Source organism: Astatotilapia calliptera, chromosome 19 (genome assembly GCF_964374335.1).
Source record: "Astatotilapia calliptera chromosome 19, fAstCal68.1, whole genome shotgun sequence".
Classification (NCBI taxonomy): Eukaryota; Metazoa; Chordata; class Actinopteri; order Cichliformes; family Cichlidae; genus Astatotilapia; species Astatotilapia calliptera.
Window position 1 is genome coordinate 18616291 of NC_137440.1, and position 19289 is coordinate 18635579.

A 19289-nucleotide genomic window follows, 5' to 3' on the forward strand; every position below is an offset into this window, starting at 1 on the left:
TAGAAAGAAAATCAATTTTGTACTTGCACCGGATTTTAAGCTGTATGCGTTTCACTCGTAATATGAGATATTTACACAGAAATGTTACACGTGAGGATTTTTAACGTTTAATTTAATCCGTAAGGTAACATAAACGTGGTAACATAAACGTTATGGTAACATACAAAAATACATACTGCAAATGCTTTTTTTCCTCGAACAGCGCCTGTAACACGGCTACCTTTAAGTATACGTACGTATCAGTAACACACAATTACGTAGCTTATGGTTTTTTACGGAACAGTGCACAAACATTACGTCTCTTAACAACCGGTAAAAATATATACCGTATATATACTACTTATCAATTTTCTTGGTCGTTACCAGGCAAAATGTTTTTGGCCGCATGAAAAAAAAATGCATTAGCCGCACGTCAGTATAAGCCGCAGTGTTCACAGTGTGGGGAAAAGTAGCGGCTTGTGACCTGAAAACTACGGTAGGCCTACACGTTGTCTTGCTTCTTGTATTCTCTCGAAAGCTGTGTAATTACCAGAAAATAATACATAAATCCATAGCCAGGGTGGTACCATGGATGAAACACCCAAAAAGGGGAAAAAGAGGAAAAAAATAAGAAAAAATGTTGTTTTTTAACTGTTGCTACACACATACAGCAAGTTTGAACATGGAAAGTCACTGCGGCAGGGAAACGAGTGAGACATTAACACAATGCAGCTGAGCTCACATCGCAGAACAGTTATAATTTACAACAGGGTTCCACCGCAGCGGGTAGAAACCTTTCCTGTTCATGGTTAATAACCACCTAAAACTTCTCCAGCTGGCTTAGACACATTAGCCCATTGCAAACAAACAAGGCTGAAACCCTGATATCATCTCCTCGGTCCAGTGGCGTGTCTAGAAAATTTTTGTTGGGGGGGCCAGGTAGGGGCACAGATTTGGAGAAGGGTGGCAGATTTAATTGGCAGATAATGTTTAAAAAAAAAATTCTACCAACCCTTAACCATAATTCAATAATCCTATAAACCTAATAATCAAATGCACTTTTAACTCTTATTAGAATGAGATTTTAACCACTACGGTGCAAAGTTTTTAGATACTGCGTTGATAAAGTACAAGAGATACAATCAGTGCTTTGTCAGTGCTTACTCAGCATTCAAGGACAGCAATATTTGCATAGTATTTTTACTGACATATAGTGCACATATGTTTTGGGCAAAAACATTTTTGAAAATTAAAATACGAACATTTGTAACAAACAATTGACAAATTAGCCAATGCCAATGCAAAACTTTATCTGCCTGTTAAAAAAAGAAGATAATCTTCTCACAAACTGGTGTTTGATTTTGAAACAGGAAAAAAGTGGGGAAACAAATGAAAAGACTAACATTTGAATAAAACCTGAAAGCAAGTAAATACTTTCTATGCTGCTTTATGGTAAACTTTGGTAATATTGATAAAGAACAACACTGGCTGATGATAAAATACAGTCAGCTGGCATGGTGACACTGCCAGTATTAACCTGCAGGGCTGGACTGGGACAAAAAAATTGGGCATTTTTACTACAGACCGACCCACCAGGTAGTAAAGCCATAAAGCCTTTGAATGAAAACAAACCCTGTTGTGACAGTGATGTACAGTCTTGTTGGTATATGTATGATTTCTATACATTTTACGTCAGATAAAAACTTTGGTTGTAAGATTTAGATAATTATTTAATAAAAACTAGGTATTTTAAATGAGAATAAGAAAGAAAAGTATTTCTTTGTGCCCACCTTTCCCTGTTAATGCCCTACCTGGCCCCCTGGCAAAACTTTGCTAGACCCGCCTCTGCACAGTTACCAGCTGTCAGCTACATAAAAAAGGATCCTGGTGTTATTTGTCTCTCAGAAACAGTTGATAACTTCAACTCATTCATGTCACCTAAAAGGTAAACCTGTTTCTCCATCACCTGTTCAGCTCTGATGGTTCAGTAAGGACATCTCCTGGTTTCATCTTCATGTTTCCCTCTCACCACATATCTAAACAGACATCATGACCAGCAGCTTTACAGCTGTGGCTCCAGCAAACATCAGCTGATACTAGAAATTAATATTAAATACATTCTAACAACAGCTGATCAAGCTTAAACGTGCTGCTGTTGTTTAGCGCAATATCCGCTGGTTTCCTCTTTCTGGCGCAAAGTGGGCGATAAACAAACAAGAGAGAAAAGCCGATCAGCTGATCATTGATCAGTTTCATGATTGAAGTAGCAACAGGAGAGGGAGGGGAGAGAATGAGAGAAGAGGCAGCTGTGCAGCGTAAGGACAGAATAAATCCAGCTTTGTGTCTTTTTTCCATTCTAGCTAAAGTCCGGGACAAACTGCGTCTCTTCTCAGCTCAATATGAAACGCGTAATATTTTCTCTGAATGAGGGACCATTCCATTTTTTTAAGGAGCCGTTGGCAACTCTACTAACTTATGAATAAAATAAAGTTCACTATCAGTAACATCATAGCACCCACCCAGCTGTATAAAAACTCCGTCAAACTGGCTAGAACGCAGTATGAGTTATTGCAACTGACAGTAAAAAGTCAGCAACATGAAAATAAACTCCACCTAAACTTGGTTCATATCTGACCCAGATAGACTGCAGGTCATAACTTCTTACCTGAAGTTCAGTTCACCTGACACTCGGACTGGCGGCTGCTTCGGGTCTCTCCTCCTGCCTCCCCTTCCCTCATCCACCTGTTGCCTCTGTGGAAGCCCCGTCATAGCCACCACCAAACAACGGAGTTATTTCTACACATCGACCTGCATCTGGCCAATCCACCACCTCTCATTGTTCATGCCGTTACAAAAAAAATAAAAAATAAGTCACTGGGGATATGCCCGGTATGCCCGATGGCCAGTCCAGCTATGTTAACCTGCAACCAAATCTGCAGCTCCATACAGCAATGTTACGACTTAGATTATATCTTATAACTCATAACTCTTATGTTAGCTGCCCTCTCTAGCATACTGTTTGAAATATTCCACAGCTGCAATAATTCTTTAAGTGTTATTTTTTTCCTTGGTATTCTAATTTCACCGAAGTTTACTAAACTCAACAAACTTGATATTATTTACCGGGACATTTATTCTGTCCTCATTTTCTTTCACCGAAAAATTGTTTCCTGCAGTGCCGTCTTTCGCGCTTGGCTCTCCTACCTTTGCTAACGTGATGCGCAGAAGCGATGCTGCATTCACCTACACTCGGATATCTGAGCGTCACCGTGAAAACATAATCGGACATTTGATATTTGATTGACTTTTATTGTTTTGCCTTTGGGGTGGCACCTGGGGTGGCCAGTCTGGTTTGGGGGGTGGCCTGTGCCCCCCCAGGCCACCCCGCTGGACACGCCATTGCCTCGGTCAAAAAAGTCATTATACGACAGCAAAAACTGAACCATAGACAGACGGATGTTATTTGCACGCAGAATGGAGGTCAGGTCAGAACGTTTTTTACAACGCCTGAAATATAGATCACATTTTTCTTTAAATAAACATTTTTAGTTTTTTTTTTTAATCATTTCACACATTTAAATTCTATTTTATTTTTATCTGATTGCTTGGACTCTTGCAATCATCCCCTCTGTGCCTGTGATGTCTGAATCATTTTGGAAAAGCTGCTAGAAAATTATTTGTGTGCAAACTTTCTCTTACTAGCAGGTGTAACAGTGAGGTCTATGCGCCCCTCCCTGAGCCTGGTTCCTTCCCACTGTCACCAAGTGGTTGCTCATAGGTGTCGTCTGTATTATTGTAGGCTCTTTATCTTGCAATATTAAGTGTCTTGAGGCGTCTGTTGTTGTGATAAAAATTGAATTGAATAATATCCTCTGTGTTTTGAACACTGTCCTCATACTGCACATTGTGTCTTCAGCTAAAAGCTCTGTGGGAATCTTTTTCCTGCAAAAATATAATTTTTATGCCTGTCAAACTGTTACATTTTGCATTTTCTTCACACATATTCATACTAAAAAATGAAAACAAGTGGTGTATTTTGGTAAAAGGTTGCTAATAACAAAGTGTCTAAACATTTAACATCTAAACATGCAGTTTAAAATATTTTGTGTTGACACAACACAAGTTAGGTGTAGTCTTTATGCTTTAATGAGTCACATGTCAGGGTTAAATGATTTCGTTTGACCTTTGAAAACGTCAGGCACAAGGACTGAAAACCTTCGAAAGACCTTCATGAAGCCTGGAGAACTATTGATCAAGACCACTTTAGTATAATATGAGAAAGTCTGACTCCCTGGAAGTGAAAAATAAGGATTTGTGCACAGAACTGCAAGTGCTTAAAAAATTAAATAAATGGATACCAATTATCTATAAATAGATAAATGGTTGAAACAGTCAAAAACCTATTGAACAGTACATAAAGTTACATGAATTACTCTGTAAATATAATGTACTGTTCTCCCTCCAAACTGCAGCAATAAAAATCCAAACTTTGACTTTTCAGCTGATTCAGTTGTGGTAGCATTGGTTTAATATGAAATCAGATGGATACATTTGAAGCATGATGGGTGTTGGAGCTTATCAGACAGGCCCGTGGGAGCATATCTAACAAAAATAGTTGGGAGTTACATGTTTGGATAACATTCTGCACCAAGACAGGATAAACCTCAGTGTAGCATCTGGTCACACTTTGTCCAATATTAGTTTTTTCCAAGTTTTTTGTAGATACTGGTACTTTCAGGATGTGTCAGTTTCCAAACAGATTTACTTTGATAAACATGCAACATAGGACACATAAATGCTGTAGTGAAATATATGATATCAGCTGTTCGCTTAAGCCTTTCACAGTGCTGGCTGTACTCATAGAAATGTCAGACCAGGAGAAGTGCATCAGTATGACACACATCAAACTGGCTCTTAATGCATTCCAGCCTGCAAAGCAGCGAGCACTCAAAATCATTGCTTACGCACACGCTCGCATGGTCTGCACTCTACTTTATTCATAACTAATGGCTGCCTGTTAACCTACATTAGACGCAGAGAAACAAAACAATTCCCTGGCAGGCCGGAAAATTCATGCTGCAAACTAAAGTGTCTGAATTAAAAAGGATTATCAGAGACTGTCCAACTGCCACTGCCATCAGTTTGTTTCCCATCAGTCCTGGGTTCATGCTGGCGCAGCTGTCGCATGTTTGGCTCGGTCTGCCGGCATGGAGCGGGCTAATGCACCAACTTTGCAGGCAGAAAATTTAAGACCCATGCACTTTATCTCCATTTAAAGATCATTAATTACCCTCCTGTATACAAGCAAACGGATACAGCATGCTTCCTCTGTGTCTTGAGAGCTCAGTAGTACATTGAACAACAGCCAAACTGCAGGTGAAACGCTTTTAAGTGTTGCTAATAAAAAAATGCTGCTTTATGCTGCAGAGGCAAGTCGTTCCCTTTGGCTCCCAGCTGTGAGTTAAATACTCATTTTATTAGTGAGGAAAGAATCCCAAACACGGATCAAATCCACACGCTGTGTAAAGACAGGAAAGAGCCATGAGCGCTGACAAGTGTGGCTTCTTCTTTCCACCGCCGCCTGTAGATTCTCAAATATGATAAAACCTGAACAATTAATGGAATTAGAGTGTAATGAGATTATTTTTTATTAATAAATACTACCCTGGAGAATAACCCCAGATCAGATTTCAGTTTCTGAGGAAAAGACTGCGTTGTGAACTGGAAAGGAAAGGTTTTGTGGTACAATTTGGTGCAGTCTGCTTCGCTGGCTCAGCCAGCCTGAGGTTGGAGTGCTGAAGGTGTAGAAGAGCTGCAGCTATAGTGCTTTGTGCAGCTTTGAAATCCTTCTTTCTGCTCAGCCCTGAAGTGTGAACATTACAAGGCTGGCTCAAGTCCATTATCAGTTCGACACATTCAGAAATTGGATTTTCTCTTAGTGATTGAAAGATGCAGAAAGCATGACACGGCCTGTGTCGTGTGATGAGATTGACTGGCTTGTTATTTAAGAGTGAATTTGTGTTTCACCATAAAAAATTTCTGCACTGATGGGGAAAAATGATTCTCCACCGCTCCTCTAAGAAAAATATTGAGTTCTCTCCAAGCTTTTAATAAAAAAGCATACTGCTATATGGTAAACCCTTTACTTTGTCATTTGCTTCATGGTCTAAGACTCAGTTTCTACAAAAGCAGCATGTGGTACATTATTGTTGAAGCTGGATTGTATTGTATTAGCTTACACGTTGTATTAGCTTACACGAAGGCAGAGTACCCACTGTCTTGTAGAACCCACCAGACCCCTGAGATTGTTTCACTCATGAAATCAGAAATCTGATATTGTTACCTAATTCCTATATCATGCTCTACCATCTATTTTAAGTGCCTTGGTGTGTGGGTGGAATGTGGGGCAAAAGGGCAGGAAGTCACAGTGTGAAATAGGAAATCTCATTATCGATGCAGTTTGCTGCTCAATGCTGCAGAGCTCCCAGTGTCCAGTTGCTCAATTCACACTATTAACAGAAGGTGAAAATCCAGGAGTTGAAACTGAACCTCAAGTCTCTGCTGTTGTGCTCTTCCCTTGCCTCCGTGAGTGTGCTTTTTTTTAAAGAATTTAGTTTTAAAATGATTCCTTAAAAGAAATTATAGATTTTATTTCACTGAATCCATAACACAATTATTTCTATCTTGAGATGCGGTTCTGAACACATAATAGAGCGGGACTCGGTGAAAGCAATGACACAGAAAAAGTCAGATACATTATGAAAGGAGCAGCTGGGGTTAGGACGGCTTGCAAAGTGGCTTGCAGAGCCTTTAAAAAAAAAGGGAGAGATACTTCTCTGAGCTGATCTGCCACGTTTGTACTTAACTTGTCTTTTGCCTGTTTAAGCTAATGCTGTGCTCGACTAAAGAAACAAAACATCAGCTTTCATTTAAATTCCAGTAAAATTTAAATGCTTTCCCGTGTAAAGATGCCAATATGCAGCTGCGTCTATTAATAAAATGCAACCTAGCTCCTTTTTGAAAGTTGCAAAGTGCTGTATATTCAGTTGTATAGTATTTGTTAGAGTTGTGCTTGAGAATTTTGTAAAAATTCTGAGTAACCTCAGTGTTTGCTGGCTTGTTGTTAAGTTATTTATAGTCTCGATTAAGGAGAAGAAGCTGGTTGATGAGCACCAGAACAGCAGTGACCCCCTGTTTCCATCCAAGGGGTCTGTGTGAGATGAAGGATTACAAATACCCCAGTATTTGGAAAAAGTAGAAGCCCTCTGCGAGAAGGGTTGAAGTCATTCCTTTCTCAGATGACTGAGGTCTTTTAATATCTACTGGGCGATTTTCTGGATGTTTTATTAGTCTGTGGAGATCCTCTATGCTGTGGAGTGCTGGGCCAGCAGTCAGAGCAGCACACACCAGCAGACTGATCCTCAGTGCCAGTAATGTTGTGGGTGTGGAGCTTGACTGTGATGGCAGAGTCAGAAAGGAGCATGCTGTGCAAATTACAGACAGTATTGGACAATCCTTCACACCCTTTCCATAAAGTGCTGACCAGTTACTGGAGGATGTTCAGCCAAAACTCATTCCACCACAGAGTGGCAGTCACAGAAAACTAGCAATCACCTCCATAAATTAACTGAGCATTTCCCCAGAGCGTACACATGAACGGAGTCATGCTGGCAGCATCTGATCAATCACAGTTATGTGTAAGTTCACTGGCAGAAGAGCAGCTGATGTTACAAATGAAGTAAAAAAAACTATACGAAGAGATTAAACACATAATACAGACTGAAAGCGACACAGCTGCTGCAGACAATGAAGAAGAGCTGGGGTGAGAGGAAGAGTGTGCAGTAGTTTGACATTAAGAGTGCTGAATGAATGAGTGAGCAATTTAAGTGCTTTGGTCAGTGAGACTGGAGAAGAGATGCCAACTGCCTAAGTTAACAGACTTATCAAGATCACAGCCTTATCTTTAAATGACAGGAGAATCTGATGGATTATAAATTGAGGATTTCATTAAACTAATGTCTAAAGGACAGTTTTAGTTTTTATTCTTTTGATTGCAGCCCTGAGAGCAATAAAAGATAAATATCAAATAGACTACACTTTAATTCTGTGTGCAAATTGGGTATAAGATCAGCACCTGGAAATAGGTACTCTGTTTTAGGATGGCATGTTAATGCTTAGAGGAGTGGGTGGTAAAATCCATCTGTACTATCCACACACAGAAGTCAGAAAGATCCTCCAGGATATTTAATAATTTTCAATTAAATGTTATAAAGTTCATAGATGCGTATCAGCCAGAACCTTCTTCAAGGACAAGATTTACAACTATACAAACAGAGCAGTTATAGAGTACTGAGATAGATACTGCACATATCTTGAATAAGACATTGTCATGGCAACAATAGATGCAAACTGAGCAATGTAGCTAAAACGATGGTATTACACTAAGTGGTTTTAACATCTTTCCATCTGAAAATGTGATTTTCTGTCCACTATGCAGTATCAGGGTCTTTATCCTGTTATTTTGCTCCTTTATTCTTTTTTTAACAGGGTAGGTTCAGTGATCCAAATGAAAAAGTTCATGATTCATAATAGACACATTTCAGGACATTTCTTGTAGTGTGTGGTATCAATATGATTCTGTCCTGTTTCACCAGTGAATGGTGTTTATTTTCAGTGACACCAAAACAAATTCCTGTCGGAGTGTTGCTGTTGGCAGAAGAAGCAAATGTGATGGTGCTATCACAGCACCACACTGGGCCCGATGCTAATTCCCTCTGCCAGAGCATCTGTGCCGAGCTTGGCCACTGGATCGGGATTTGGCAGGCAACGCTCGAGGCAGCAGGCCGTGTGTTTCTTAAGGCCGGAGTCTCCCCTGGGGTGACAGAGAGGGGACAGAACAGGGAACAGGTTTCTTTGCTCCAGCGCCAGCAGCACGGCTGTGTGTGAGCACGAGTGTCGATGTGTGCACTCACTTGCGGGAGATGGCGAAGTGGTGGGAACGCCTTCGAGTTCAATGCAGAGTGAAAAAGGCAGCAGCTGCTGAGTGAAACGCCAGCACTGTGCATTGTTGTCATATATTGTTCTTTGGAACAGTGAAGCTGTTCAGGCTGAGTCGGATACTCCTCACGGCCTCACCAACTTTTACAGCCTTCAAGCAAACTAATGGAAGCTTCCTGGAGTTATGTTATTGGTAAAACCACTGTATTAATATTAATTATCAATTAACATTATTAAGTCCGGTGCAATTGTCGATTTTCTTTATGTCTTTACAACATATGACATTCAGAAATTATAAAAATGACGTCTATCGTTTTTCCTTGTTAGCATCAATGACCAGTAACTTTTCACTTGGAAGCTTCCCTCTGAAAGGGCAATTATCAGATCATGATTTACAATATGTTACAGTGCTTCACTGTTAAAGGCTTCCTGAGAGTCTGTGCACTGCACAGAAACAGAGCTATTAACCTTTTTAGTCCTGGCTTCATACTCAACTGAATGAAATTATGCACTTAACATTCAAGGCTGAGCTGACGACAGTTTCTCCTGCCCATACGTCACAGTGTTATAGCACAGAGCGGTAATGGGATTGCATAATGTAAAAATGGCCCAATTAACACTAAAGTGGACAAAGTGAATGGTAACGTTTACGTCTGCATTTAGATTTACTGCTTGACATCTTAAGTGCTGCATTTTTGTTGGCTTTGTAGTAATAGGTTTGCAGTTTCAGGCCTAAGAAGATGCCCGCTCCAGTCTTTCTTTTCTGTCTTTTTGTTTAGTTTTGTTCTGCGATGGGGGGAAAACATGGATGAGCAGAACATCAGACATATGTAGGCGGTACCACAGATGTCTCGTACCAGGCTACATGGAGTTTGCTCAGGCAGAGATGGGAATTATGCGAAAATAAATACAATACATTTTCTTAGGAACAACACAATGTTGTCATATAGTATCTAACGTATAGAGCAAAAGTCATTAACCACCCCTCATTTTTATCATTTCTTTGATTGAATCTCTGAAAACTATCAACGATAACAGCTTGACAGACAGAAAATATTATTATTTCAAAAGCACGGTGATTCCAAAAGAAGTATTAGTCAAAAGCTTGGCATATGTTTGTAGAGTGTGCAGGGTGACTTTAAATTTTTAATGAAACTGGACAAGTGGAGGAAAAAAGAAGTGGCAGACAAACAAAAAAACTATCTGCAGCAGGTGAACGGTATCTAAAAGTCATGTCCTTAAGAAACAGAAAATAAAAACCACAGGACTCAAAAGGGATGCTGTCAACAAGAAGCCATTCTTAAGGTAGGGAAAGGGGGGAACGGTCGATTAATGCCAAATTATAACAGAACAGTTTTTGCCTTATATACTGTATTTCCACATGTGTTAGCACATTTTAATACATATTGCACCTATTTCCCGTTTTTATCCCAAAATATAAAGAAATGGGGGTTGTCCAAGTATTTGCATAGTACTGTATATAGATGGGTATATTTGGTACACTTTTTTCAGATTCGATGCAATCCAATGCAACAGCTGTGCAATAGATTCTACATTTGCAAAGCTTATACATTTTCACTCCACTGCTTAGTGAAAGGGCCAAAAATGTGACCACTGTTACTCAGCGAAGAAAGTCAAACAAACGTCAGAGGGTTGTTTGACCAGTCGTGTGATATCAGTGGTTGACTTTAGTTCCATTAAGTAGATTTGACCCCAATGCTGCAAAATAGGACAAAAAAGCCAAATGTGCAGTCTGTGCAGCAGGTATCATTCAGCTGTCAGTGCCTACTCAAATCAACATCTAGACACCTATAGCATAGCTCAGACAGATGCTGTTGTTGGCTTGGGACCAATGGGAACAGGGTAGAATACAAAACAGGAGTACAAGAATGCTGCATATTGTCTGTGTGTGAGGCAGCTCGCACACAATGCGAGCCTTCATTTGGTTTGCTTCCATTGTGCCTGGGATTTCTTGGGTCCTGTCTCAGCTGAAGAACAGAAAAGTCTTCATTCAGCCTGCTAGGGCTTCTTCAGACCTGCCATTGTCGTGGCATCTCGTCTCTCTGTCGCAGTGTTTTCCTTTCCCTCGAGGATGATTGATACCTCTCCGCTGCAGAGACACGACTTTATAATTGTCGCTCAGCAGACTGTGCGGTTTGGAAGCTTCTGACTGATACCGGTGCCGCCTCACCTCTTCGTTTCCTGTTCTCAAAATAGGAAAGTCAGAGAGGATTGAGATTACTTACAAGGTCAATGAGGCTGTCTTGCTAAACGATACTGAATATGGTTGATGGTTTAATAATGCAGCCGCCTTGGACTTTCACTCAGACATTTCTCTCTTCCGTGCCTCCCATGGCTGTTTTAACCAACAAAACTTGGTGAATAGCTACTTTTACTCCTGAATGCACCCGAATAATTTAGGAGTGATGTCATTCGAAGTAGCAGCACTGTGAACACACTGTTTAATTTTGCCGTAAAAAGGAGAGCCAGATGATAATTGGTTGACCTCCAGACTGAGCCTGCTCTGAATGATTTAGTCAAAGCAGCCAAAGTGCCTCGAAAGAATGGCTCCTTTAGGGGGAAAAAACACAGACACACACACACAAAACTTTTCTTCTTCTTACGTTTTCTGAGGAAGTGCCTGAAAAAAGTCGTGACAGGCTTGTTAAAGCAGCCCCCCCTCCTCAACACACACCACCCTAACAATGCTACCCCGCCACTGTTCTCCTTCACTGTTGCTCTTCTGCTCTACTGGTTGATGACGACTAAGAGGATTTAGCTCAGCCTGCTGCAAAACCCTTGGTTCCCTTCAAGTTAGACTAAGAAGTGTAGGAAAATGTTCGTGTGAACTTCACTTTCAGTTAGATGGGATTTTCTTTTGTCGTTATTCTGAACGGAGATCACTTTTAGGTGCTCACGGGCCACTTCTGGTCACATGTTTGATTGCAACCTCGAAATTAATTAAAAAGCCAAAGTTCCTAAATGTGAATATTTGGTTGACACTTGGATCAAATAGAAGAGTAAGGGGCTCATAATACCCGCTATCCGGCTTACATCAAAATAATATCACATTAGCTGTTATAAGCCGCCGTGTCTGCCGGTCGTGCACGTCTCGATTTCAGACAAATTTTACACATCAGCACTGGAAGTGAAAACCCAAAGCAAAGACATACTTTTGCAACACCTCCCTCTGCATAATCTGTGAATCCCCGAGTTTCTGTACTGATATGTCATTAAATCTGTGGTAAAAATCAACACGATCATACACTTGTGTCTTATGTACACTGTATATAATGGCAGCTAATCCCCCACTCTAGAAAGCTACAGCTCTAAGAAGACTTATCAATATTTGCAGGAGTGCCTATTATGCAGGAGATGTCCATTAAAGTCAAAGTTAAAGAGTTCTAAAAGAAAAATGTCAACAGAAGTTTAAATGAAAGTCTTTCTGGCAACATGGCCTAAAGGCAGTTTTTTTTTTCTTCTTCTCTTCTACTAAATGTGTCAATGCTACAACCCACAAACGTTTCTACAGAGTCTCAGGAGGTAGAGTGGGTCGGTGGCTCGATCACGCCGGCAGCATCTTTGGGCAAAATACAGAGGATCCTTTCTGTTTCGAAAATGGGAAATTTTTGAAACGTGTTCAAACAAACATGGAAAAACAGTGTGACATTATTTTTCTGTGTTCATAAACCTATTAGTTTTGGCACGATCCCCAACACCACTGGGTCCAATGTAGCCCCAAACAATGACAGAGCTTCGACCAGACATTCACGGTCTCTCCTGACCTCCTCCACACACATATTGATAACAATTAATAGGTCAGGAGAGTTAAAATTTGGATTCAAAAGACCTGTTTCCATCATTGGAGTCCACTTCTTGTGTAATCTGGCATACGTCAGCCATAAAAATAGCTACTTGAAAGCCACTGAGACAATTTCTGATGAGGCTTTATTGAACACTAGCTGGATCAACTGAAGGGCGGGATGAATCTTGCACGTCTTGTGTTAAGTCTTTACTGGATTTTTTCCTATTCCTTTAATGACATGAATATTAGATACTGTTCATTTGCTGGAGATAGCTCTTTGGGAATCATCTTAGTGCAAAAATCTTATTTTTATGCCTGTCAAACTGTGTTATGTGTTGCATTTTTTTTAATAGTTAGGTGCAGTTTTTATGCTTGAATGAGTCACAGGTTATACGACTGATCTGAAAATAAGATAAAAAGCAGCCGGTGTTCAAAGAAAAACTTTGATAGACCATCAGAAAGCCTGGGGAACTATAAATTACAAGAAAATCTGACTCCATGGATGGAAACCTGAAGAAGTAAAGGGTGGCTCGAGACCTTTGCGCAGTTCTGTACGTGTTCTGTGCAATTGTTGGCCGTCATCTCTTTTCCTGAGCGTGTTTAGTAAACTCACCATCTGGGTTGTTGTGAATGACTCATGTGTTTGTGCTTATTAAAAACACCCCAGCAGTACTAAACTAAACATGTTTTCCTGCCTTCATCTCTTTCTGCGTGTCTGTGTTTAGATTGTGCAGTCTGACCCTGAAGAAGCTGGTCGTCATGAGGGAACTTGATAAAGAGCTGATTTCTGTGGTCATAGCAGTAAAAATCCAGGTACGCTCTACATACAGTTATAAACACAACACAACAGAATGTGGTTTGTGTGTCCTGGTTGAGGTAGTCATGTTGATTGATCTCATTTTGGTCATTTAAAGAAATGTTTTGTTTTAAATGGTAGTACGCATCATTTTAGGTCCTTCATATGCACACTCTATAAAGTGTTGCAAAGTAAGTAGCAGCTTTCAGAGAGAGTGCATACTTTCAGCATATAGTGCTCATTAAATGAAACACCAAAGGGTTAGTATTTTTTAAATTATTTAAATATTCATGTGTGTTTTTGCAGGGCTCCAAACGGATTTTAAGGTCCCATGAGATTGTGCTGCCACCCAGTGGGTCTGTGGAGACTGATCTGGCTCTCACCTTCTCGCTGCAGGTAAAGGAGAAAAAAAATCATCACCTTAAAAAAAACAACAATGAGAAAACTCAAACATATGTTCCCAAATAAACCATATGGGAACAGGTCTTAACTCTGCATTTGTTCTTCTTCTCCGAGGTAACATCTGACATTGTTAACTATGCGTGGGATGAGGTTTATTGCCATAGTTGCCATGGTAACACAGTTCCATTATAGATCATTTTGAGTATTGTAAGAAATGAAGAAATGTATTTTCCGCAGTGCTGAAAGCATGTATTAGTCTTTGAGCGTGCACAGATATTAAGCCTGGCAACAACAAAATCTGCATCAATTTGTGCACGCACACGCGTTCACTACAAGCTGGAGGCTGAGGCAAACTTTAATGGCGTGTCTCTGGACTATTTTCAGTCAGCTCGGTTTCAAAAACAAACCCACAGGGTGATGAAGAGGCAGATTAGGCGACTTTTAATTGAGGATGTTTGAATTGCTCGTAATGCAGTAATTAGCATTTGTCATTTTAAGTGAACAGTTCATCAGTTTATGATTATGTGCAGCTGACTCGAAGGAAAACTACAGCACCTCTCTAATGAAGGAACTGTCCCGCAGTGCTCCAGTTTGCCTCGCTGATGGTTTTGAACACCAGTGCTGGCTTTTTCTATGTATTTGTTTTTGTTTTTTTGTCTTTTTATGGACTTTGAGTGAAATATAGAATATCAACAGACCTTTGCTCAAATCTATACTCCAAGCTGTGGGTCCAAGTATGAATGAGTAACTTACACTTTTTCCTCCTTGTTTTCCTGTTTCTCTCACACTCAGTACCCACACTTCTTAAAGCGGGAAGGAAACAAGCTGCAGATCATGCTCCAGCGGCGGAAAAGATACAAGAACCGAACCATTTTAGGCTACAAGACTCTCGCGATTGGATCTATCGATATGTCAGAGGTACAGTCTTGCCCTGCATATATGCTCATGTTCTTCGCCTCAAGTGTTAACAGTGGGTTCAGGAGCTCTGCTGCACTTGTGTTCTGAAGACTCTCTTTAATAGCAGAAAAGTGCCGGTCATTTTTCTACCATCGTGCCAAAACACTTAAAACACTTAAAAATAAGTAATAATTGAAAGCCTTAAATTATCCTTAACATGTCCCTCTGTGTGGATACAGTTCTTTTTTTTCCCCGTTTCAACCCAGATTATGATTTTTATTAAATAAATACACATTTTATTGTTGTTCAAATTAGAGGCTTATAAGTTCTAATAAAAGTATCTTCTGAATTAGGGCTCATAACCCAAAGAGATGTTGGGCAGCTTTTTGTGCTCATCCAAAAACCAAGTGACTGATTATGAGCCCTTGGCACAGACTTGTAAAAGATCCTGTCCTATATAGACTCTCAAACTTAAAGAAACACACAGCGACCTCAAATCTCAAACCACAAGTCAAGCTGTTGGTGTTGTTGTTGCGTTGGTTGTCTGTGGTCATTCTCTTTGCAGTGGTTTGGCTTTTACTTTAATAAATTTTGTGTCTTTGTTGTTTGCAAGTCATTTTGTGCATTGTGTTGTTGTTTGTAGGCATTTTTTAGTTTCTTTTTGTGTTTATGGTGAGAATTTATAGTCAGTTTTGGATTTCTTAGCAGTTTTTTTTAAATAATTTTGAGTTTCTTTGCTGCTGCTTTGAATTATGCTGAGGCTGAGTACAGTAATATATCATATCTTTGTCATGCCTTGTACCTCGTTGTGGTAGTGAACAGCTGCTTCACAGACTCTGTACTGAATGTTGTCCAGCAGGCCTGTTTTTTTCCCCCCATCTTTTCAAAATCCAAATAAAAAGAAGGTAACTTCTCTTTGAAAATTTTCTGTAACCACCATGAAGAAAATTGACAGTTTAATAGCAATAACACAGGTTTAATGCATTTATTCTCTTATACTTTTAGTAGATGAATCTTTTATGTTTTAGGTGCAGTTCCATGATCTTTGCATAAGATATTAAGCATTTGTAAAATCATCAAACATATGTACAGCGGCATCAGAAAGACGCTAAAAATGGAGGAAAAAATAGAAACAGGCTTTTTGTGTTTTAAGAAAACCTTGAAGACACAAATGAATGGCTTGATTTCACTGCACATGATGCTGATCCACCAAGCAGTTCCCATTTGGCTGACAAAGCTCAGCGGAGCTTATTAAGGTCACATCTCGGCAGCTGAGAGAAGGATAAAAAAAGCATTAATGCAGCTGAGATTGGGGGGGGGAAAGAAGAAGCACAGAGCTGTACTGACTCGAAAGAAAGAAACAGTCCCTACAGTTTCAGCTAAAGGATTTAAATCTGTGAACAAAACCTACCACATAGGATACAGTGTAAGCTGCTGCAAGGGGATGTATGCAGTCTCGTGAGACTGTTGGAACAGAAAGGATCGGTCTGATTTTCAGCAGTATTGTCCTTAAGTGACCTGGGTTTGTTCTCTGCTTAGGTGCTGTGGAAGAAGGCATTTGACCTTCAGCTGTTTGTGTGAAGCCTCTTAGGTAGTGTAGTACCTGCAGGAGGTGACTGAACTGGGCATTTCCTCTCTCGCTCATGATGTTTGGCCTCTCGCAGGTGATGCAGCACCCGACAGAGGGAGGCCAGGTTCTGCCTCTCTGCAGCAACCAGAAAGACATGCTTGGAAAAGTGGCAGAGATCTGGATCTTTTCCCTGTCCAGTCAGCCAATAGACCATGAGGAGGCAGCCCTGCAGGGGGGACAGAAGATCAAATGCTCTGGTATGCTTTGCTTCTCATTACCCCTGATGCTCTGAGGCAAAAACAGCGTGACGCCATCACAATCACCTAATATGCTTGATGAGTTAAACAGAGTGGCGTTTCACAGGGTTTAGAGTGTTTTTTTCCCCCACTTCTCTTTCTCTAATCACCATGAAAGCAATAAAATCCAGGTAGCATGCAACATCATGCATATATTTAGAAACTGGCTGGTTGTCAAATTTTAAAGGGGTCATCGAAAAATGTATGAAGCATCTTCTACACTCAGTCTTTAATCTGCCTGCTGTCTCCAGATAACTACTCAGAAGAAGAGTACGAGAGCTTCTCCTCAGAGCAGGAGGCCAGCGATGACGCCGTGCAGCCACAGGTGATTTTATTTATTTGTTTATTTTTAAAGGCTTTTGCAGTTTGGGGGGATAACATGTTTTACATTATTCAGGTCAGTCTGTATTCTCTCTGTATTGGTTTAAACATGTGTCCTTCATGTTTTCAGGATCTCGAGGATGACGAGTATGACGTGAGAAAACCAAAGAAGCAAAGGAGGTCGATTGTAAGGACTCCCTCCATCACCAGAGTAAGAGATGTGAAACAGCAACTGCAGATCTACTCTGAACATCCTGCCTGCAGGGAAACAAAGCTTTCTCTGTGACAGTGGATGTGTGGTTAATTCTCCATCCAACCACAGCGTGACAACTTAAATTTTAAGAGTTTGGCCTGATGAAGAAAGCCGTGTTAATTAGAGAGCTTTAGATTAATTTTGTCGCCATTTTCACCTTTCTGCACTCTAACAGCTTAACCAAGGTTAATTGGCTTCTCTTGTAAAGATAATTTAGTTTCTTTCTTTATCTTGGCACGTGTCCTGAACCGCAAAAAAATTATTCCAGATTCTGTTGAAGCTCTGTTGCTGCACTGGGCCTGGGAGTCCAGTTGACTCGTGGGTTTTACTTTTCATTTGTTTATACCTGAGGTAAAACTACTACATAGTGCAAGAAGGTTCTGGATGCAGAAAACTGCTATAAAAAAAGCGCCACACCTATAATTAGCTGCTTTTCAACAAACCTAAACAGCAGATGATGGATGTTATAAGGCTCAGCAAGCCAGAGCAGCAGATGAAAGCCTCAGAAAGCAGATGGAGGATGATGTTGCTTGATTATTGATTTACATGAGCACACACTGCAAAATCGATACCCGGCCAACACTGCAAATGTATCTACTGCTGGTAAAATTACTAAGTTGGGCTCAGCAGTGGCTGCAGCTGTTTTTTGCACTGGCCGAAGTAATTCAGAACTAGGTCACAATCTGACTTGCGGTTCTGCGTTTGTTCTCCTGTGTTTTAGCAGCAGAACTTTAAGCAGCGTGTGGTGGCTCTTCTGAAGAGGTTCAGAGTTTCAGATGAGGTGAGTGTCACTGTCTTGCGTTGGTCTGGTCGTCTGACTGTGGAGCTGCAGAGCCATCGGATATGTGATGTTTTTGTATTTGTGAAGGTGTTGGACTCGGAGCAAGATCCTGCAGAGCCACCTCCCGATGTGGAGGAGGAGGATGTGGACCTGGACAGCGTGGAGTTTGAGAACCCCAGCGACAGCGGCCCAGACATGGATGATGACGACAGCGTCCTCAGCACGCCGAAACCTAAACTCAAGTGAGTGACACACTTATCCATGGTGTTCATGGATTTCCTGCTGGTTAGACTACATGGACTGTATATAGCTTCTGTATGTAGCTTCTGGTCTTTCTAATCGCCAGCAGGGGGCAGTCCTCTTGTTGCAGACATATCTTTTATTGTATATAAATCTGTAAGAAAAGCACCTTTTGCTCACTTTAATCTGTGACCTCAATTGAGTTTATGTTCTCCTTTGTACGGTGGCCCTGAGAGGCCAAAAGGACTGCAACTTAAGAAAACTCCAGCAATAAGAAAAATGCTGCAAAAGCACACAAAACACAACGCAAATGGGAAAAACGACAACGGAAATAGGAAAAAACAGATTTCCAAAAGCACAAGGGAAGTGTTTCTGGGGAGACAATAACCCGACGGACCGGTTGCAGGAACCAAAATATGCTAATAATTGCGCTGGGAGACACTTAAAAGAAGTGGAGGATCTATTGGTTTTGTGAGGAAAGAAAAGATGAGAGGTAAGTTAGTGTTAGCCTAACTATTAGCCTAAAAATCCGTCATCAGTATTATATGAATCGTGATAAAACACACCTACTATGGTTTGGGTTCCTGCAACTGGTCCGTCGGGTTATTGTCTCCCCAGAAACACTTCCCTGGAGTTTTCTTAAGTTGCAGTCTGTTTGGCCTCTCAGAGCCACCGTACCTTTACAAGTTTCAGCTCTTTGTTAATACAGCACAATGTTTATTTTGTAAATAGTTTTCCCGTTTACAAGATATTCCCTCAAATATTCCTTAAAATAGACAACAAAGGAGGGGCGCGCTTTAGGATGTGGCCTCTTTGTGACTGACAAGGTGTGAATCTGCGATTTACTTGGTGTATCAGTCAAATCTGGCTTCTCTGTGTAAGTCAGCAAACCAGTTCACAGCAGCTGCGTCTATTTTACCTGCTCTAATGTAACGTTGGCAGAAATTCTTTT

At 40.6% G+C, this 19289-nt stretch overlaps 1 protein-coding gene across 3 annotated transcripts in view; it reads left to right on the forward strand.

The window, feature by feature from the left end:
• Window positions 1–19289, forward strand: part of pacs2 (phosphofurin acidic cluster sorting protein 2) — a 65979-nt gene that overhangs the window by 28187 nt on the left and 18503 nt on the right. For 2 of the 3 annotated variants that reach the window (XM_026151355.2, XM_026151358.2), the window contains exons 2-9: window positions 13507–13594; window positions 13884–13973; window positions 14772–14897; window positions 16541–16703; window positions 16994–17067; window positions 17194–17274; window positions 18038–18097; window positions 18185–18339. In XM_026151355.2, the coding sequence (XP_026007140.1) occupies window positions 13507–13594; window positions 13884–13973; window positions 14772–14897; window positions 16541–16703; window positions 16994–17067; window positions 17194–17274; window positions 18038–18097; window positions 18185–18339 (837 nt within the window). The remainder of the gene's footprint in view (window positions 1–13506; window positions 13595–13883; window positions 13974–14771; window positions 14898–16540; window positions 16704–16993; window positions 17068–17193; window positions 17275–18037; window positions 18098–18184; window positions 18340–19289) is intronic. The other variant, XM_026151357.2, reaches the window with a different exon arrangement.